Here is a 22,134-nt window from a genome sequence, read left to right as displayed (position 1 = left end):
CACGTTAGCTGTTTGGTTAAAAGTGAAGGCACCTGTCTGTTAATGAGATCAGGAAGTACTACGAGTGAGTAATGTTGTTAGTTGCTAAGTCTGTCTAAACTGCGTCCCTTAAGCCACTTATAATAAAACCAGCAAATACATCTCTTAGTCATGTGTGCTGTAGAGTTAAGGCTTGATGAGTCTGATCAATGCTTTAGACAGTTTTAAATTAATACATTTTGAAGAAAAAAAAAAATCCCATAAAATCCTGGAAATAGGTAAAAACTTGAGTGTACAAATCACTTTTCAACAGAATATTTGCATTAAAATTCAAAACCATCACATACAACATCATGAAACTCTGTATAATCTTATTGGTTAATCATTTAGCAGACAGATCATACCCAAAACAATGAAATGTTCCTTTCACTGTGAACCAATAGCTGAAATGTGAAAAATCAAACACTGATGTCATGGTTGTTCAGCGATGAATATTTACTACAAAATCTGTCCAGAACTCTTAAAATGCTACAAGAATAATGATAGACCAATATATTACCCAGGCCAGACTTGACATGCATTTGGCAGACCCTTTTATCCATAGTGATTTAAATTCCATTTAAGCAATATATGTTAATTCATGCAATCTGGGAATCGGACCTGTGACCTTGCATTTGTTAGTGCCATACACTGTTCAAGCAACAGAAAGGCTTTATACCGCAACAAGTGACATCAGCCAATAATCCTGTCCATTAACAGGATATTTTATTTTTCCAGTCAGGTCTGAAATATACCAGTAGACGTGACAATGCATTATGTTTTCATTGCCATTGTAAACTGTAAATATTGAATGTTCAGTTTTTAGTGAATATTGTGTTAAAATAAGTGTTGCAATTATATTCCATTTTCTGCCATTAAACTGTAAGTAATAAATTTTTTTGCATGTATCAGCCATAAGGCACTAAGCTCTTTAGTTGTTAAGATCGACATCAGCCATTGCAGGACCCATATCAGTTGACCACTACTCGAAACTACCACGTTTTTCAAGTCAGCATAATTAACAGGACATGGAGCGTCTAATCTATTATTGACTGATTTTGTCCACTCTACCCAGGACCGCAGCTCCAGCAGCATTCTCCACCCCTCGCAACCATTCAGAACATATCAGCAGAACGCTCTGATCCTCACTCTGTTCTTTGTCTTCCTCATATTCCACATCATTATATCGGTGACACTTATTTAGAAGAGAGATCTTCACCAGTGGGATGTTGGATCGAACCTTATCTATTTAGGAGGTCACGCAATCTCTCTCACTTACAGTCTGTAACTTTAGGTTTATTTTTTGGGATCAGGTAAAGGTTCCTCCTCCATGCTGCAAGTCTGCCATCAAAACCTGAACATGACCGTATGCAGATTGTCATCCCCAAGATGAGGCCTTTTTTTTTTTTTTTTTTTTTTTTTTTTTTTTTTAGAGTTCTGAACAGATTTTGCTGTAAATGTAGCAATATAGAGTTTAGACCTGCTGGTAGATATTTGTAATTACAGTGCCTGGGGCTAAAAGGATCTTTCTAGATTGTTGCCAATGGAGTAATGGGAATATGAATATAGGCACAGTTTTCATTCAGTTGTCATTTTATTACACAAATGAACTGTCATCATTACACACAAGAAATGGTCTGTCACTGTGGCTTCATATTTTGTGTCTTTAGCTGTATTGACTAGGGGTGTAACTATATGCAAACCAAACCGAAAAAACCTTGATACACCACCCACGTGTGTATATGTATTGCAGTGCTCTTGATAAAGAACCAAACCGTCAGTAATTTGAACCCTAGTATTGACCAATCATATTCCTTGACTGGAATCCATATGTGCTTTGAAAAAGATCACATTATACCTTTTTGGCAACATATAGCCCTCAGAGACCTGCAAGTTGTTTTTAATGTTAATATGAGGTTGCAATGATCAGTTCAGGATGTAGGCAGCACTTTGGAACAGAGGCTCCCTCTAGTGGAAATAAAGTGTGTGTGCAAATTGTCCTTTGAAAGTAGATTGTAGTGGCTTATACTGTACAGAACAATAATATATCATAAACATGGTATCAGTGGGTAACCAGCCAGTCAGTGCTGTAACTATAGTGTCTTGTTTTCACACATGTACATATTGAAAATACTTGTTATATTCATGATTACAAAAAAATTAAGTTTGAAAGAGTTAACATGTTAGTTTTGAAGAAATCAATAAAACTGCTTTAGTTTTTGAGATTACAGTGAGTGATCAGAGTTCCTCTTTCACGGCAGCCTTCTGTTCATTCAGATATTTCTTCCTCCATTCCTCCTCCTGTAGCATATACAGAGTGAGTGTGCATAATGAATAAAATCCATGTCTATTAATGTGAGTGTGATATCTTACCTTGGCTTTGTCCGTTTTGGCTTTTTCAATCTCTTTTTTCATAAATGTTACAATAGGCTTCAGCTTCCTCTTGCCAGAATATGGCACTACCTGGCAAATATTTTAGTATGATAATTACAAAATACTCATGGACTGTATTTCTAAACAATACAATACAAGCACGACTTTCTTTAGCCCAAAAACTACGACACAATAACGTGGCTGTCCTAAATATGGATTTCCAATCAATATAAGATCTGAAATATTATGCAGAGCAACGTAAACAGTTAATTTTAAGAGACCGCTTACCCTCTCTGAATAAACAGCAGGAAATAATTTGATTGATGGGTATTTTTCTCTTAGATGAATGTTTACATCGTTTGCAGTAACATCAATCTTGGCAACAACAACATCTTCATTTTCACGAAAGTGTTCAGCAAGCTCTTCCCACAATGGAAACAGAGCACGACTTTCACTGCTCCAAGGTGCATCTATTAAAATACAGTGTACGTTTGTTCAAAATGGAAATGTCAGAATAAAGAGGTACAATCATACTTAAACAAAACAGATAATTGCAGGCTAAGTAAAGACACATAGACCCATGATATCAAGTTGAAGCTTGATTTTAAAATCTGATGTACTTACAGAACAAGACAATGACATTTTTGTTATGGTTGAAGGCCACTATTTCAAAGTTCATCCCAACTAGCTCTTTCACTGGCTGTGTGTCCCAGTTTTCCGGAATTGACTCGCTCTGCAGTTTAGGCTATAAATTACAAAGATATTTAAGCTTTGAATATTATAATAAAATTTGTTTTGTATATAATAGTTTTTTAATAAATGTAAAAAATATATCTTAATTTCTATTTTAGTAATAGTTTTCATTTTAATTTCATTTTATTTTTTAATTTAAAAAGATAACGAAAGAAAAAAAAAAGATGAAAATTGACTTCTTTCATTTCCCTCTCAATACTCACCTTTGCTTTTCCATCCAGGTATTTTAGGCAGAACTCTAAAAGAGTCTGTGTGTCAAACTTATCAGATGGCAGCTGGTATTGAACGTGGTTTGATAAATTGACCATACGGATCTGAGGCACTTCTTCTGATCTCACACGGAAATACTCCATAACACGGCCATTCCGTGGCTCACTCACATCAATCATCACAAACAGAACCTAATGATAGAGTTTAAAGAAAACAGAAAGGCTTCACTACTGGCATCCACCAATATCATAGTAATACACTATATTCCATTGGTATTACTATTTTTGTTTGGTTTGGTTTTGTCAAATGTACTTACCTTCCCTCTGAGTTTTTCCGCAGTGGTTTTAAAAGCAAGGAATATCTCTTCAAATCCTTCCTCAGTCTTATTAATAAACAGCATAAAAACCACCAACACCACAAACTTCAAAACCTTCTATGATGAACACAAAAAACAAACAAAGCAACTTATGCATCTGTTATATGTCCTAATGCCTATATATTAAAATATGCATAATATATAAAATTACCTCGCCATTGTACTCGGTCACAAGTTCCATCTCATACAGTCTGATAAACTGAACAAGATCTGTTTTCACTGTGCTGCTTCCCATCTCAAACTGCTTGTCAGGTTTAGACTAAAGAAAATGATAGACATGGGTGAGAAACAATTCATAATGTGCTGTAAGAAGAAGGCAGCTTATTTTATTGATATGTGGGGGGAAATGTTGAGCAGTCTTGAACTAAATGAAATTCTTACCTTTCTGATGAGGAGAACGGTATCTCCACTGATCTCATACTTGCTGAAGATCTCATCATTTCCTGTTACTCCAAAGGGCAGGTCTGCGATGTCAGCGGCTGTTTCATAAAACACTTTCGCTATGTCTTCCTCAAGATCCTGTAGTGTATGAGCATCATTAAAACAGAGGCTAATACAACAATCCAATAAAACATGAGTTATTTGTCCTTCATTAGAACTGATTCTTTTGAAATAATTTTTTTAAAATAAATGTTAAAATGCTTTAAAACATCTTTAGTTATGACTGATTCATGAACAAATCCTCCATTTGAACGGTTTCTTTCAAAATAATTTAATCAAATTTGCAAAACATTTGTAAAGATGTTTTAATGCTGATACTTTTGTAGGAGAAAAGCTTGTTGACCTTTAACAAAATGATCATCAGAGAAAGCAATAATAAGATTTCGTTGTTTGTTTTTTAATTTTGTTTTATATTGGCACTTTAAAGTGTCAATGAATATAAAAAGAAAAAAAAAAACTACTGAACAACAGGTCAAGAAAACATATTTAGTTGCAATTTTGGGTAAAATTTAGTTACAGAATTGCAAATAACTCTGATAACACTAATACATTTGCAAATCACTCCACTGTGAGAGAAAACATGATATAACTTAGGACTTCTGTGAACAGAGATGATTAAAATCCTTCAACCACTTTTAAACTTAAAATAACAGAGATGATTAAAATCTGTGAAGCACTTTTTCACTGAAAATAACTGGGTAAAATTTGCCAAATTACCTTAAATAATCCCAGCACCACAAGCTCCTCTTCTCCTGTGAATTTTTCCAGCTGTGTGAGATTACTGATGATGTCAGCGCTTGGCCCTTTTCTTCTTTTCAGCCATGTCAGGATTGCGGCAGAGCTCTTTAGATCTGGGGATAGAGTCACACAACAAACATTTATGGAAAACCGATCCTAAAGGGATGCATCCCTATATTCGAATTTGGAAAGGCACAAGGGTCAGTAAATAAGGACAGAATCTTGTCATATTTCAACATTACCTGGACAGTGCACTGGATTGTTCTTGTTTCCAGACAGGTACAGCCGTAGTGATGGTATTGTTGTGACATTAAGGGATGCAGCAAGATCTTTTTCCTTTTTCACATTCACTCCTCCCAGTCTCACATCAGACTCTGCTTCCTTCAGCGCACCGGCTGCTTCTCTAAACTCAAGGATGGATCCGAGGGACTGGCCAGAAAGAGGCGCATCTAAAGCAGGTACAAGTAAATACGCACCGTAAAATGTATAAAAGTGCATTTTGTAGGGGTTCTCCCAGATGTGCTGACTCTAGTTTGTCTTCTTTATATACTGTCTTCATTAGTAAGTAAATATTCATTCAGCAGATGTTTTCATCCAAAGCAACAAACATCCCCCTTAGGTTAAATGATTTGCTCAAAGGCACAATGGTGATAGCTCATGGTTCATTTCTTGTGAAGATCAGGCCAACAACTTTCTAATTACCAGGCCTGAGGTTCAAGCAGAACACCATACCACCATTATTCATCTTTGAAATAGGTGTTAAAATCTTAATAAAGAAAAACAAGCATTACATTGACAAAAAAAGTACTGTTAATGTTTTTACTTCGAGTTGAAGTATTGATTTGTCACCTCATGTAGGGGGATTTATGACAGGAATGCCATAAAAACACACATGCAAGAAGATATACTCACAGAAATGGACCAATAGCTGGTTGTGCTGTTTAAGAGCCCATTCGAAATTGCTTTTTGTCAGCACTAGAACATCTTTGTCTTCGAGGATTGCATCAGGATCACTGTCCGCCAGAGCTTTGCATAAATACACGCACACGCTCAGGCAGAGCGTAATGTACACCTTCATACTGCCTTCAGAAGCTGGAACAGACTCTCCGACCTTTGAGTGTGTGAAAGGCGTGTGTGGAGTGTACAGGTGATATCAGTGTGTACTTTGGCAATGGACCGTTTACAGCCAATACGAAGAGAGATAAAAGTCTAATAGTCTGAGGGTGACTTGGAGAACAATAGCTTCTTGTGCTTTGTGCACAAATCTCTGTAGACCACACAGCAAAGGTGCAGCTTGAACTCCATCAACACTGTAAGTTCGAACATTAATGACCCAGACAAATCTGTGATAAGAGGTCGCTGTTCATTAAATCTTTGTGCGAGAATGAGTCTGGAATGGCATTAAAGCCACAAAATAGCATTAAATCCATTCTATGTGTGACGGATTTCCCTGCTACTCTGCCTTGTCAGATTTGGTGACCCTGCTGTATGTCTGGTGTTGTTCACATCAGACCAAAATACTTTTCAGGATATAAAACAGAGGTTAGACGACGGAGTGAATTTAGGGTGACCCTGCTCTTAGTCTGTTACTGTTCACATCAGACCAAAATGAACAAACAACACATCACTTCTAACCACAGAACTCATTTCACTCCAAAATCTAAATCCTATATTCTAAAACATCCATAGTGAGTTATTAAGATAAACCAGGCTAATATTGTAGTAAGTTTTAGTATCTCAAACTAAACAGCTCAATTTGTCGTAGTAGCCAGCCAGATTAGCACTTAAATACTGCTAAATAATAATATATAGCAAATTTTGCTTTAAAGTTGTCATCATTTCTCAGGTTTCTTTTGTTATAATGTTGCAGCTAGTGGATAGTTCCAGAAAGGCCAAGAACAGCTGTACATGTTAACATTTAGATATACTGCATCACTGGCAGTAATATGATTTAAAAGAAATAATGTGGTAAAAACCAACTACAGCTGTATTAAACAATTAAAGTTCTTCAGTATCTCACATTGTGTCTTCAGCAGAGGTCACATATATACTGACTGTAATAGAGGTACAACAGCACCAGTTTTGCTGAACTTTTTTTCCAACTTTGCATAGACATGAAATGAGGCTTGACATTGATGTTCACTGTACATTAATATGTGCAAAAATGTAGGGGGAAAAGCCTACAAAACAATATCTGCTAGAGTAAAAAAAAAAACTGACCCACCCCAGCCCACAACACGGTGTTAAAAATATAATATTTTAGGAAACTTTATTTTCCACATTACCTTCAAATATTTTTTTTCAAAGTAATTTTTCAGTATGTTCAAAAAAAAAGCAGGTTCATGTTCTCTACATATTTTGCAGCATTACTCAATAACTCAGCCATTGTACTTAACAGCCCTGAGATCATAACACTGGCATCATTTTAATTATCCAGTCCAACAACAACAAAACAAGAAAAAGTGCAATCTCTGCCTTTGACTAGTACAACAGATTCAGAGTTACTTTACATTTTCATTGCAAACATGTTCTTAAAAATAATGCTGTAGTGTGAAATCCCACAACACCTGGAATTTATTGTTGTTCGTTTCATTTCATAAATGTTTGGATTGTGGAACCTCACTGGTAGATCACCTCTGAGAGAGAGAAATGGCAATTGAAAAGGTAACAACAGACAAATTCACTCAAGTATCTGCCTTAAAGTAAGTGCATTACAAGTGCACTTCACTGCACTGAGTTCACATGGCTGGTCATATCATCCAAATTATAATCTCATTACTGTGAAAAACAAAATAATTACATTATAATCCTTATTCCCATTCTTGATCAGTTGAGTTTTGATTTCTAAAATATACAAACAAAATGTCTCCTAATCTGCTCTTTTAATTAGAATTCAAATCCATGTTCAATCATATCAGCTCCATCTTCATGATCTTAGGAAAAGTGGCAAATTTTGCTGTAGGTAACAGCTGGCTTTTGTTTCATCCTAATGGCCATTAATGGTGTTTTCTCCGAGCATTTAGTCCATCTGTGTGGATCTGGCTTCCATCTGTGTCATAAAAACAAAATGTTATTTTATCTCCCAAAATTACATTGATGTGATTGTTCAGTATGATGCTGGCTTAAATTAACCAATCAACATGAAATGACACTCATGAACCATTTTACTTCCATAATTTTGCATAAAGAACATTAAGAACATTTGCTGATTTAAAATATGCCAGGACTTAATTTCATTCAATGAATTCATCGATTTGGAAAATAAATAAGGCACAATAAAACCAGGAACATGTATTATACAAGTTATTCAAATGTACAAATGTATTACAAGTAAATGGAGTCCATTTGGATTTCATGTTGATTTTAAAACACTACAAAACTATAACACTGACATCATACAGTCTAGTGTATAATGTAAAAAAAGAAAAATGGAAAACCTTAAAATTAAATTAATGGTTTATTATTAAACCAAATTGTGTACCTTGTATTTATTTGTCGACAATAACAACAAAAAAATGTAACTTGATATTTACTATATGAAATACTTGAGACGATCAGCTAAACTAAAATTCAGACTATCAGAAAACTCAGTGTAGGCATGCAATACTGGTCAAAACAGTCAGCTAAAGAAAAAGCATGACCAAAGAAATGCATAATGCAAGCAAACATTAAGATAATGTAATATATTGTGCAGCCACAATTAAGACGAAAACAATGAACAATGTAAGTGTGTTTCAACTGTCCTAAGAGCTTTCCCAAAAGTGTGTAAATTTACCTAAACCAAAGAGCCATGGTGTTAAAGAATGAAGAGGAGCAGGAGAAGAAACAGGGACAGACAGAAGATGAACTGTGCTAGAGCACAGCATGGAGTTACCTGAAATAGGAAAGAGAGGAGGAAGAAGAAGAAAACACGAGGATGACAAATGCAACATTACAGTGATGGAGCAAAGTGCTTTAGTTGGGCTTCAGTTCATCCATTCAGTGCACACAAAGACAGTATAGGAGACAAAGATTATGAATTTATTAAGCCCCTGTATGTAGTTAAATGTGAAGTGTGTTATTTGAAATGCTAAAATTGTTCAGGAAGAGAAAACCTGTTGAAAACCTGGAATCAATACCGTATTGTGCAGCAACTGGAGCATAAATAACACACTGTACCTTTAAAGGTGCAATGTGTAATATTTACAAAGATATATTGGCAGAAATGCAATATAATATACATAACCATGTTTTCAGAGGTGTATAAAGACCTTACTTAATGAACCGTTATGCTTTTATTACCTTAGATTGAGCAATTTCTATCTACATACTAGGGGTGGGCGCTATACTGGTATTGTGTTGCTCCACGATATGGATTTTGTGATACCGTGGATACCGTTACATATTCATGTATTCAGATTTTGTATTCAATTTGTATTCAATTATCAATTTGGTAGGCTTTGCAAATTTTAACATAAATGACATAGATAGACAACAAATCGCCTAACTCCAGTACTTCCCAAACTGAGGGATAATGTACAGTCAGCAGATTATTTTGCAAAAGAAACCTTTGCAGGGTGATAAAGACTACACTTAATAACTGTACTGCTAATCATGCGGCTACTTGCCTGATATGTAAATAATTGAACGCAAAATATTAATTTGACATTTTAATTACCTCAACATGACTCGCAGATCCCGCGTGAGCGCTCTGTTATCAGTTGTTGAAGTTGTGGTTGTATCAATAACAGACCACTAGATTGCACGATTGATGAATCAGAGTTATACTGAGTTAAATAACTCTGACACAATGGACCATTTCAAATATTCATAAAAGAATCGTAAAAAAAATAGTTTGCTCAAAAATATCAAGCAGCACAACTGTTTACAACATTGATAATAATCAGAAATGGTTACTGAACAGCAAATCATTAGAATGATTTCTGAAGGATCATGTGCGCTGAAGACTGGAGTAATGATGCTGAAAATTCAGCTTTGATCACAGGAATACAGTAGCCTGTGTGTTAAAACATTCAAATAGATAATTTAAATACACAATATTTCACAATATTACAGTGTTTACTGTATTTTTAATAAATAAATGTAGGTGAGCATATAATCAACAGTTCCCTGACAACTGCACAATAGCCAAAAAACAAGGGCACCATTAAAAAAAAGACTTTTCATGTCTACGTCCAATCCCTTAATTTTTCTAGTTATATAAGGTTAAAATATTTTGGCTGTAATATAATATTGATATCGCCTGGACAGTATAAAATATTGTGATATGAATTTTAGCTCATATTGAACACCCCTACTACATACCCCGCGGGTCCCCTTACATGGAAGTCGCCACCATGTTTCTACAGAAGCCCTAAACGGACAAACAGCTTTACAGAGCGCGTTTCGTCACTTTGTTGTTTTTGCGAATAAAACACTGACACAATTATTAACAAGTACATTAATATTCACAATAACATCGATTTATTGAATTATTAAGTAAATATCATTCCTTAATTTACCTTTGTAAAGAAATCTCATTGCTCTCTGCTGTCTTTACCCACTACATCTTTACCACTGTAGCTTCTCTAAAGGGAGGGGTGAGCGGGGGACTGAGCTGTTGGTTACATTTCGCAACCTCACCACTAGATGCTGCTAAAATTTACACACCGCACCTTTAAATAAAGAGATCATGCTTACCAAGTTTCCACTGTTATTTTCAGGATCAATATCTGCTCACCGTGTGCCAGACCATGCTGGAAAGTTCCAGGTGCTGGGCCAGGAAAAACAGCTCCTTTGCAGGCCTGAGGTTGTCCAGGGAGTTTGGTGCCAGGGCTGAGCCCAGGGAATGGGAGAGCATGCAGGGGGGCAAAGCTCGGTAAGACCCCCGGCTGTACTGTGGTGGGGTAGGAGGACGGAAGGAGTGATAGAGAAGGGGTGGGAAGTGCTGGGTTCCCACGGGAGATTTCACCAGCTGCCTGAAATACAAGCAAAGAAAAATGGAAGTATTATTCAGTCCAACTATAAATAAAACCCTTTAAAACCTCAGTGTTTCAGACAAATCCAAAGTAATTGACTGAACTTTTTGGGAGAGTGTAAGGTAAAATATATGCATTAAATTGATCAAAAGCGACAGTGAAGATATTAATAATATTACAATGGACTTTAAATAAATGTAGAACTTTCTATTCATTAAAGAATGTATAAAAAAGTAACACAGATTCCACAAAAATATTAAGCAGTACAACTATTTTTACCAATAATAATAAGAGTTGTTTCTTGAGCAGCAAATCATCATATTAGAATGATTTCTGAAGGATCATGTGATACTGAAGACTAGAGTGAAGGCTGGTGAAAATTCAGCTTTACATCACAGAAATAAAGTTCATTTTAATATATATATATATATGTGTGTGTGTGTGTGTGTGTGTGTTTAAAATCATAATAATCTCACAATATTACAGAATATTTTTTATCAAATAAATGCAGCCTTGGTGAGAATAAAGAGACAAAAACACCCCAAACATTTGAACAGTTGGTGTGCGCACACGCACACACACACACACACACACACACACACACACACACACACACACACACACATTATATACACATTATTACAGATAAGTGGACAAATTTAACCGTGTTTTCAGTTAGTTGACAGTTAGCCTGCAACCAAATTTGATAATTATATTAAATATTTAGGTTTAAGATTTGTATAACACCACAAATCACGTGATGATCCACATCTAATAAGTAACCAATATGTGTCTTGTATTTTTCTTTTAAATGACTTACTGCTGCCATAGAAACAGGGGTGTCGCCCACTGAGGTGGTAGTGAGCAGTCTGGCCACTCCCTGCACCACCGATGGACAGTCACCCTGAGCACCATCTGACGGTGGCGCCACCAGAGTCAGTTTTGGAGCCGCCCTCTCTCCAACCTGGAGCCGCTTTGAATCTGAATCCATAGCAGACTTGGTCCACATCATCTGGACTGATCCAGCCCCCTCTGCGGTCACCGGACTTCTCTGAGTGCTGGTATGATGGTTCTCAATCTTGTTACCTTCCTTGTGACTCTGATTAGATGGGTGGGTGGAAAAAGTGGCAGAGGTTTGTGTGTTTGATGGCGTTTTGGCAGTGGTGCTCAGTGTGGCTTCAGGTTGCATGCTCGCAGGTACACTCAGACGCTTGCGTTTCAGTGCTGGTGGACCCTGAGTTTCTGGGTTATTCTTACTGTCCTCAGGGATGGCGCTGAACTGAGCATTCCACAGTGGAAAGAGCAAGGTTTGGAAACAGACTTCCAACTATATTTTTCTAAAGATTGCAACATGCAGGACAGTACTTGAAGACTGGGGTTCGTACATTTTTCTGACATACCTTTTTTAGTTTTGTTGTACCCATTGGCTTCTTCCTTGCCCTGTAAAATGAATAAAAATGGAAATTTATTAACACAAACTTTAGTTAAGTTTAAAGTATTTACCTAGGAGGGTTCCACTTGTTTCATAACATATATGAAAGATATTTTGAATATAATTATAATTGTTAATAATGAACAAATTTCTTCAGAAGGATTGGTGAAATATCTAGGATATTTTGTGTAGTGGTGTAAAATCATTCTTACACAACACCAGTGATATGGCCATGTGCTTTTCGGCTTTCTATAAGCAGAATCCTATTGAGAACATGACAGAAATTCAGGAAATTATTAACAGCAATTACCCTTTTTATAACCATTTCATACTGTCTTATATACACAAGGTTTCCTACCTAATAAGGCCTGAACACTGAAGGTTGTTTTTTTATATGATAAGTGAATTAAAAAAAAAAAAGAAATTGATACTTTTATTCAACAAGAATGCATTCATCAAAAATGACAGAAAAAGACATTGAACAAATGCTGTTTATTTGAACTCTCTATTCAAAAATCAATGTTTCCACAAAAATATTAAGCAGCACAGCTGTTTTCAACATAGATTAAAAAAATGAAATGTTTCTTGAGCACCAAATCAACATATTAGACTGTTCTCTGAAGGATCATGTGATACTGAAGACTGGAAAATTCAGCTTTTAGTGTTTAAGAGCAACAGACATCCACAGAACAAAGGGACATAGTGACTTGTAAATGTTTATTGTCAATTACTTGTCATTTGTAAATTATGATGACCTTAACTAGGCCCTAGATATTTCCCTTACATATCCAAAATTTCAGAGTATTAATGATTTGCTTTATATACCTAGATTGCATCCATCCTTTAGGCCAAAGTGGTTTAACATCAGCTTCTAGGAATCCTTTCAGATACTCTTCCAAACTAGAGCATGTAGGCGACTCTGAGTCATAAATAATCATCTTCAAATTCACAATCTCAAAGAGCAACTCCCTGGAAAAGTTGAAACAGTGAAATTGGTTCATACTGATTATCAGAGCTTACATAAATGATACTTGATTTTATTACAAGTCCTGATATCCATTAGATTAACAGAGTAATTAATGAGAATGGACAGAACTTCTAACATTTACTAGAAGCGATCAACAGCTTTTAAAAATACTGCACACACTCAAGAGACCTGACCTGATCTCTTCATTCCATCTGAACCTCTTGCGAGGCCCAAACACTCGTTTTCCACTCCTCTCCTCTTCTTCTTCATCAGAACCATCAATTACCCTCTCTTTCTCAGCCTCGAGTTAAAACACAAGAAGAACAAAGAAATCAAACCTGAAGTTGCATTATAATAAAAAAACTGCATATCAATTAAAACATCAGTAAAAGTACAGTTATACAGTGAGGTTTCATGCATTACAAATGACTGATTACTTGGCAGCTCTGGCTTCAGAATAAGCTTGGCAGTGATTCTGGAAACGGGTGATCTGTTCAGGCATGGACCTGCCAACCGCATTCTCCAGCTTCTTCAGCAGCTCCCGCAGCTGTTTATCCTGATAACACACATGACAAACACATTAAACTGGATTTCAGTTACACACACATCAGTAAGATTTTTTTATGTTTCAGTCTCTTATACTCACCAATGCTGCATTTATTTGATCAAAAATACAGTAAAAAAAACTGTAATAATGTGAAACCTTATTACAATTTCAAATAACTGTTTTCTATTTAAATAATAAAAAAAAAAGAATGACATTTATTTGAAATAGAAATCTTTTGTAACATTAGAAATGTCTTTGTCACTCTTCATCAATTTAATGCATCCTTGAAACAGGTTTCAAGTGGGTTTTTGATGGGTTGGTGATGTTTGCTATACTGAAGTTCCGTGCAGTTTTGTAAGCACACAGACCTGTTGGAGACTGTGGAGTTTTTTGGCTCTTTTGACCAGAGTGCCTTTGCTGCAGGACATCTGTGATGCCAAGTATGAGAAGATTGTGGATCGTACTTTCCCACTAAGCTGTTTAGAGTTCACCTCCACACTGAACAAACAAAGAGACACACAGTGAAGGAATCAATATAAAATAATACATCGACTTCAAATACAATCAACATAGAAAAATAATATGCTTTGCAAAATGTTATCTATTTTATAATAAGTGTAATATAACTTACTCTAGAAGAACACTTTTGAGCTCTGAAGACAAAATCTCCATCTTGTTTTGTCCTTCAATTTTCTTGACAGCCTACAGAACAAAATGAGTAGTGTATGAGAGTAAGTCACATATTCTTTCAAACTCTTGTCTAATCCTTGTAAGAGCAAACAACACCTGTGAAAATTCTTTAATGTGTTGCTCTAGTGTAGGTGGCAGGCCATCGGGAAGTAATGTGTGGGGTTTCTCATCGACGGGCACTACCAGAGCATCTCTGTTATCTTCGAAGATTGGAGAGCCGATGTTCTGCGGCTCCCCCAATAGTCCATCTAAGTCAAAGTCTTGCTCTGCTGCTTTGACTGCTTGAAGGAGGTCATCTGCACTGGCAGAACCAATGAGTGTGAGAAGAGGGTCGGCTGATATGGGCGGTTCTTTAACCTTAGCTTGTATAATGAGACCAGTGTCACTGAGAGCATGCAAATCTCTCTCTGTAGCGTTGAACATCTGCAGCTGCTGAAGCTTTTCCTTATGGAACTTCTTCAGCATCTTATCGATACTTTGCGGTTTCTTGTTTTTCTTCTTCTTTGCAGATGATTTGTTTGGTGGGGTACTGAGATAGAAACCAGATTAAGGAAAAAAGCAAAAAATGAGCGCATTTAAGAAAGAGCTTATTCCTAAAGGATGTTGTGAAAAAATAATGTAACAGTAAAACTAAATTAATCAGCAGCAGCATAAACCTCTTTTTGGCTTCCCCCGCTTCCTTTTTAGCAAGCATGTCTTCCTCTCTCTTTTTCTTCCCAATTTTCTTGGGATTTCCTTGCTTAAGCTTCCTTTTCTGAGAATGAATCAGACCAAATAAGATATAATAATGTATGCAGACAAATGAGTATGTACATATATTGAACAATCTTTTGCATAAATCTGAAGAAAGAAGACTGTACACAAACAACAAACTGGCAAAATCTGATGTTTTTGTAGAAAAAAAAAGGTGGGACTTAAAATGTGTTTACACACCTTAGGTTTAAAACCATTGTTCTCAAAATCATTCTCGTTCTCCTCTTCCTCATCGGAGACTGGCCGGAACTGCAGAGTTCCAGAGTTGATGTAGAAACCTCCATATCTGGTGGTGAGACAAGCTGGGACGAGCTCATCATACTGTGGCATGCAGTGGCAGCAGAGAAAAAGAAGACTTGAGTAAAACATTAATGTGCTCTATAAAGAGAATAATCTGATAAAAGTGGTTTTATCCTCTGGTCTGAACTTACAGCCTCAGAGTTGTCAATAAATGAATCAGATTCATCATAACCAAAGCCCATATCCACCAGGTCCTGTAATCTGTCTTTTTTTATTTTGCCAGCTCCACCCTAAATAAGAAAATGGTGGCTATTCATGTATAGCTTAAGACTTCTGAAATGTACTTTGTCTCTACAGCACTAACAACACTATGATGAACCTAGAAATATAATCTTGGCAAAATTCATACTCACATATTTTGCTTCAAACTTTTTTGCAAGTGCCTCCAGTTCATCTCTCTCCTTGCCCTCCGTCACCTCTTCTAATGTTTGTGGTTTCTTTTTTTCAGTGGTTTCCAAAATGAGAAAATAAGACCATGATTTTCCTAAATCTACCAGAACTGGTTTAATCCTGAAGGACTTGCAGCCAAATTGGCCGAACTACTTGCAAAAAAGCAATTAAAATTATTTTTAACTAAATATTGATGCACACATAACGGTTGCTGAATTCACAGCAACATTTTGGCAGGAGTCAGAAAAAAAAATACATATTAAATATCAAATGTCACCACTTATATATCTATATTTATAACTTTCCAAGTAAGTGTTTAACCTTTGACTTATTTTCTAAATTCCAAGAATGTTTAATGATTGAAAATTATTTAATAGAAAACTCAAAGCATTTATATTTTGTTCATGCATACTTCCAAGCAGTGCTGAAATTTTACTTAAAATGCCTAAAAACCATGCTTTCCATAACAAGTATGAAATTCAGAAAATACTTAATTGTCAATGCTTGTTTACTTTTGCGCTGATTAAATCTGGGTAGCTAAACTCCGGGCAGCATTGTTCGTCCGACTCGAAGAGTTTTAATTCCACTCTCGTTGCAGGATGCGCGGGTGGGGGCGATCCAACCGCTGGCGTCGGCGCAGGTAAACCTTGGTTGACAGCTTGGTCACTGGCATTGGGGACGGTGGGAAGAGGAACGTGTGCATTGCTTGAGAGGGCGGTGAGATGAATTCTTCTTGGAGCGGCCATTGCTCAGACCGATGGCAACACTCCACGATTCTTCCCGAACAGGTGCGCGTTTGGTTGATTAATTATGAACCTGTGAAGCCAATTGAAGTAAGTGTCATTGTCCTTCCTTAAAAGGGAAGTTGGGAGCAAGCAGGGCTTCCCAAGCATGCTTCTGGAGGCCTAAAATACAAAATTTGCATGTCTCAGCTGACAAAACCTGTTCAGGCCTGGAGTAACAACTAAGGATGCACATGACGTTTTGTTTGCTGTTGATGCAAAACATAAATAACGATTAAAAATGGAAGTGTAAATAAGAATAATTTTTAAAATTGCAGCCACGTTAAATTACATCGTTTGTAGAACTGCGCTACACCGGGGCTGGGGGGCTTTAGCCCCGTCAGAGATTGAGATGGACCTTTTTTGATGAAGACAAGAGTTCAGGTAGGAAACCCTATCTCTGAGGGGGCCAAAGAAGGCGAAAAGAAAGAGGAGTCCGAGAGAGAAAGTTTTTGAGAGCGAAGCTCCCGAGCCATGAGGGAGAGCAGGGGCAGTTTGCATTAGGCTGCATTTAATCCATTACATAATCACTTAGATTGTGATGCAGTGTTCATTTAATGTTAAATTTAAGTGTAAAGTATACACAGTTCTTTTACAAAAACTGCATACATCAAAAAGCACTGCATACATATGAATTGTGCTGTTAATAGCTGTGCGCATGGATGCTGTCCGGTTCTGAAGTCTTTCACCTTTGCATGTAAAAGGTTTTTGTTGTTGTTTTGTGGTCACTTTTATTAAGATTGTGTCTATTTTGTTGAATAAGCCTATTTCTGGCGCCGTGCCTGTTTGAAAATAGGCTTGTGGCAAAACGGTGGTAGTGAGGTTCTGAAAACGCACTGAAAAAAACATTTTCTATCGATCATATTAGCTATATATGATAAAAACGTTAGCACAAATTATTCACAATTTAAAACATTTCAGAGCGTACTTATGCTTGCTGGGGCGCTAACGGGTTTTCTATGTGTTTTACAAAATGTCTCCTGGAACCGGTTTGAAAACTGAGACAACTGCATCTGGAGAAACAGCTAGAAATAAAACATACCACGGATGTTTATCCATGTCATGTTATGGTGAATCGTTGATATGCTGTCTTGCATGGCATGTTCTGATGAAGTCTCCAACAGCCAATCTCTTCATGAAAGCGTTCGGCTGAGCGGTTTCATTCTGTCTCCGCGGCCCTGAATAGCGTAGCCATCATCACGCCGATAGTCGACTACTCCCCATGAAAAATTCGCATGAGTTATCATGGCAATGGAGAATTGTCGTTTTCAGATGCAGAGCGCAAATAGGAGCCGGTCTTTATCTCCAATATGGATTGGTCGATGGTTCCCCTTGGCGACCACAAGCCTTTCTGTTTGACCTTGTAAAGACGATTAATTATATTGGTAGCGATACATTTTACTAGACGATTTTCACTTCTGATATGGACACCCACAACTATTTCCAAAATCACAGTTCACTGCTCTCATTGGACGGGCCACTGCCTAGTCAGTGTAGTCGTCATCATCCTGCGCCTGACTTTTTCATGAGGAAATGTACATTATTAGAACAATAACCTACAAATAGACTCTTACTGTAACTATTGATTTTATATGACATCCTCATTTTCGCATGTCATATCTCTATTATAAATCTCGTGACCAACACGGTATTATGTAGTCTATTGTTTTTGACCTAACATTAGATGAATTGTAGGCTACTTTGATTTATGTAATGTTCACAGTACAGTATCGTGCAACACCGTGGCGCTGTCCATGGTACTGAAGGGATACTGTCAGTTTAAGTACTGAAGTTGAAAGACATTCACTAATAAATACTTATGGACAAGTCTGCCAAATACGTTCACTGCAATATATACTGTATTTGTGTGGAGTGGTTGAAGTTATGCTCTCTCGCTCTCTCTCTCTCTCTCTCTCTCTCTCTCTCTCTCTCTCTCTCTCTCTCTCTCTCTCGCTAATAATAAAAATAATAATAATAATACGATTTGAAGAATATGAATAACCGTTAATAATAAATTAATACATTTTATAATCAATTAAATTTAACACTACATATAAATAATAAGTAATTCAATATATTAATCAAGATAATAAATACATTTGTGTCATGGAAAAATAGTTCAGTTTATTTTTATTTGGATCCAGTCCAGAGAAGAAAAAAACACTTCTGAATTGACATTCACATTAATTAAGGAAACGCTTTCAGATTCAGTCCTCTGCTGTTTGGTTGTAAAAGTGACCAGTAGATGGTAGCAGATCTCTTAAAACCTACAAATAAAGTCTGTGAAAATGACAGTCACATAATGAATAACTTTTTGCATTTCGTTACGGGATAAAATGAGGTGTTTTTAAATATAGTTTTATTTTATAAAAAAATGTTTAGGATAATTCGAAAAAACAATGACTAAAGATAAACTGACATATTGACAGGTTCTAAATTCTAAAATAATTTAATAATTTTAGTTAATGTAATTCTCAAAATTGTAATGTGATTCTTACGCTAGAATTATGTCCATTGGACACAATTATTTTTAAAATTATTATTACCGGTATTATTGTTTATTTGTGGTTCAGTCTTGGTGTCTGTGTGTAGCTATCTTACCGCTGACTGTATACAACAAATCAGAAAGATAACCTGAACCTGCGGTAATGCTTTGCAACATGAAATCACAGAAAAGTGAGACACTTCCAGAGACTTAATAAGGAATTCATGTGTCTGTGGACTTAACATGTAGCACACTAGCACTGCGAGTCACACTGCATCGATCTCTTTAAACATGTTGCACAGACCATATTTTAGAGGTCTTTTGCTTAATAGCCTACAGCGCAATAGTTCTCAATCCTGGTCCAGCACTGCGCATTTCTCAATCTCTTTTTGTGAAGGAGAGAAACTTTTGTTGTTAGAGAGTGGATCTGCCAGATGGTAGCACACCTGGTTCATCATCAGCACCAACCAGTGGCTGTCTCTCTAATCCTATGATATGAATCATATGATAATCATATGATCTCGTATACGAGATCGGTTTAAAGCATCTGGCCATTTCACATAGATCGAACAAGCAAATGAAGGCAGACCATTTAACCGACTTTATAACGTTGTTCGGTCTGCTCCAGTGGAAATTTATAGCCTTCTCTTTAGCTACTTTAAGATTCACCTCACCTTCTGCTCTACGGGCGCTCACCGTGGAACGAGCCTCTTATGAATCGAATTTGACAGTCACAAAGGCGTCATAATTGCAGTCTGTCGCATTCCATTCCATGTTAACATATCACAAACTTATTCAAACGTAATTCGGGACGCATATGCTTTCGCTATCTCTCTCTCTCTCTACCAATTATAAATGAATTTCACGGTGAAGGCTTTTAATGCTAATAAGATCCCCCTCCACGCTGGCTTGCGAACGAACAGGCCAGTCTCACTGACAAACAGGGCGCGAAAGCCCGTGGTGTGCGAGAGAGACATGTATGGCCTCAGAGAGAGAGAGAACAGAGGATCAGATTGCATCTCTTTTGTTTAACCAGACTCTTGTTTCAATGAGCTAATGGAGCGGAAGAGATTGGCGCCCCGCGGCTTGAGAAGGCCGACAGAAGCGCCGAATTAAAAAAGGTGTCAATAAATGTGTGAAAGACAATGAGCTAAAACACACACGCTTTATTGGGAGGACAAAGAGGGACAGATGGAAAGTGAGGAGGGGGTTCCGACCAGTGACAGGACCCCTCAGCGTTTCATCAGAACGCAGAGAGAGAGTTACAATATTGTCCTGGGATGATTTAAGGCGCTCTGGGACTCAGGTCCCCAAAGTGAATAATTTAGTCCTTTTATTAACTTGAGCAAACATGAGCTGTTTTAAATTAACCATTTAGATCCGAGCACGACGGCCAAATGCATCTATCAGTGGGTGGTTTAAGAAAAAGATTAAAGCAAAACAAGTTTGAACTTCAGTATTGAATTTGCTTCAATGAGTTTTGGGCAAGATACTCACTCCCACGGCTGCTAATTGTATTCTTATGCCACATTTTATTGGGATGAATATGTGCAGTATAAGCACATGGTATCATTGTTATAAAGTCTATCAACGATATCACCATAATTAACTGTATAGGCCGATCTTAATTTATGGAGGACGCAATGTCTCTGGTCATCACTAGGAAGCGCTGTGACTATCATGAGAGTCATCTGCTGAGTAACCTAATTAAGCAAAAAATTAAGTACATTAATTAGGCTAGGTTTCCATAAACACAATTATGCTGAAAACCATCTTAGGCACTGAGCAAACATCGATGTAGAACAAATTATAAAAAAATCTAACAACAAATCTAAAACGTCACTGAAAACCATCTTAGGCACTGAGCAAACATCGATGGAGAACAAATTATTGAAAATTTGCTGAACACATGCTTTTGTTTTGTCCTTCATTTACCCCTATTTTTTTGGTACATGAGATTTGGTACACTGAAAAGATCTGTAGATAAAAAATTTGTAAATAAAACAAATATCATTAGAGTTACAAAAAATATTTCTTTCTTCTTAACTTCGTTACACAATTTGGGTGCCTGCTTGAATGGACACACAGTAACCTCTAGTAATGACCTGATGCTATGATGATGATATAATTATATATAGCCTAGTAGTGTCTTAAATAAGGAAGACGCCCAAATGTGCAGGTACGCATTGACCAGGATTAGAAGACTGTTTTTGGAGGAGGCCGAGACCAGAAGCACTTTTGGACGACAAGGGGAGGCCAGTGAAGGCAATTCATTGAGCAGTAGAGTTAACCTGCCTTGCCTTAATTAAAACATCCTTGCTAGTTTACAGTGTGGATACTGGGGCGTCTCTGGGGTGTTGGGTTTCATGTGTGCAGCAGATGGCTGCGCCGGCTGAAAATAATAGTTGACGCTCCTCCTACCATGCTTCATTGTACCAGATCTGAACAACCGTGAGTCCGCGAGCCATCGGGGATTAAAACAGCGTGGATAACAAAGAGATAGTAACTATTCGGGGCCCCCACGAAAGATCTCGGTCACAGCACATCGAGAACCTGACTGATATCTAGGCGGATGACACGAGTCACATGACGTGTAGGAGATTTGTTTATTTTGAGCAAAGCAGGGGTGTCCAGACTTTTAAAAAAGAAGGTCAGATTCGATGTTGTGGACACACCGGGGGCCAGATGCTTCTCTCTCTCTCTCTATAGTCTATTTAATTTCTCCCTTAATACATTCAATAGGCCTACATATCTACATAGCCTATAATACATTTCTATATGAATTTCCTACATTTCTGTCACAATAACAGTTACAGTTAGCAAGTGTTTCTAAAGTAAATCCTTTATAAATGTTGGTGATTTGTGGATTGAAAAGTATTTAAACTAACTGGGTTGTTGTTGCACGATGTTTCTCCTGTTTTC

At 36.9% G+C, this 22,134-nt stretch overlaps 2 protein-coding genes across 5 annotated transcripts; both read right to left on the bottom strand.

Moving 5' to 3' along the window:
• Positions 1-1,485: 1,485 nt before the first annotated feature.
• LOC109063976 (protein disulfide-isomerase-like) lies at positions 1,486-6,050 on the bottom strand. Its single transcript, XM_042735345.1, has 11 exons — positions 5,822-6,050; positions 5,152-5,358; positions 4,889-5,022; positions 4,112-4,249; positions 3,882-3,989; positions 3,671-3,787; positions 3,348-3,545; positions 3,016-3,136; positions 2,680-2,861; positions 2,392-2,481; positions 1,486-2,319 (listed from the first exon to the last, which is right to left on the bottom strand). Exons 1-11 carry the CDS (start codon positions 5,985-5,987, stop codon positions 2,257-2,259), a joined length of 1,524 nt encoding a protein of 507 aa, XP_042591279.1. The 5' UTR covers positions 5,988-6,050; the 3' UTR covers positions 1,486-2,256.
• Positions 6,051-7,161: 1,111 nt separating this feature from the next.
• LOC109094368 (ubinuclein-1-like) lies at positions 7,162-18,194 on the bottom strand. Of its 4 annotated transcripts, none has more exons than XM_042735040.1 (18): positions 17,770-18,194; positions 16,458-16,761; positions 15,909-16,010; positions 15,687-15,785; positions 15,436-15,576; positions 15,159-15,256; positions 14,599-15,031; positions 14,444-14,514; positions 14,181-14,310; positions 13,703-13,821; positions 13,460-13,573; positions 13,124-13,267; positions 12,511-12,561; positions 12,267-12,306; positions 11,687-12,145; positions 10,629-10,866; positions 8,685-8,783; positions 7,162-7,958 (listed from the first exon to the last, which is right to left on the bottom strand). In XM_042735040.1, exons 2-18 carry the CDS (start codon positions 16,689-16,691, stop codon positions 7,906-7,908), a joined length of 2,625 nt encoding a protein of 874 aa, XP_042590974.1. In that variant the 5' UTR covers positions 16,692-16,761; positions 17,770-18,194; the 3' UTR covers positions 7,162-7,905. The 4 variants fall into 4 exon arrangements, with proteins under 4 accessions (XP_042590974.1, XP_042591190.1, XP_042591052.1 ...); XM_042735256.1 differs by having other exon boundaries at positions 11,687-11,965; positions 13,460-13,574; positions 13,704-13,821; XM_042735118.1 differs by lacking the exon at positions 8,685-8,783 and having other exon boundaries at positions 13,460-13,574; positions 13,704-13,821.
• Between the last annotated feature and the right edge of the window lie 3,940 nt (positions 18,195-22,134).

Source organism: Cyprinus carpio, chromosome A1, assembly GCF_018340385.1.
Source record: "Cyprinus carpio isolate SPL01 chromosome A1, ASM1834038v1, whole genome shotgun sequence".
NCBI lineage: Eukaryota > Metazoa > Chordata > Actinopteri > Cypriniformes > Cyprinidae > Cyprinus > Cyprinus carpio.
Note: the sequence above shows the minus strand (reverse complement) of the source record. Positions and strands in the feature narration are given on the sequence as shown.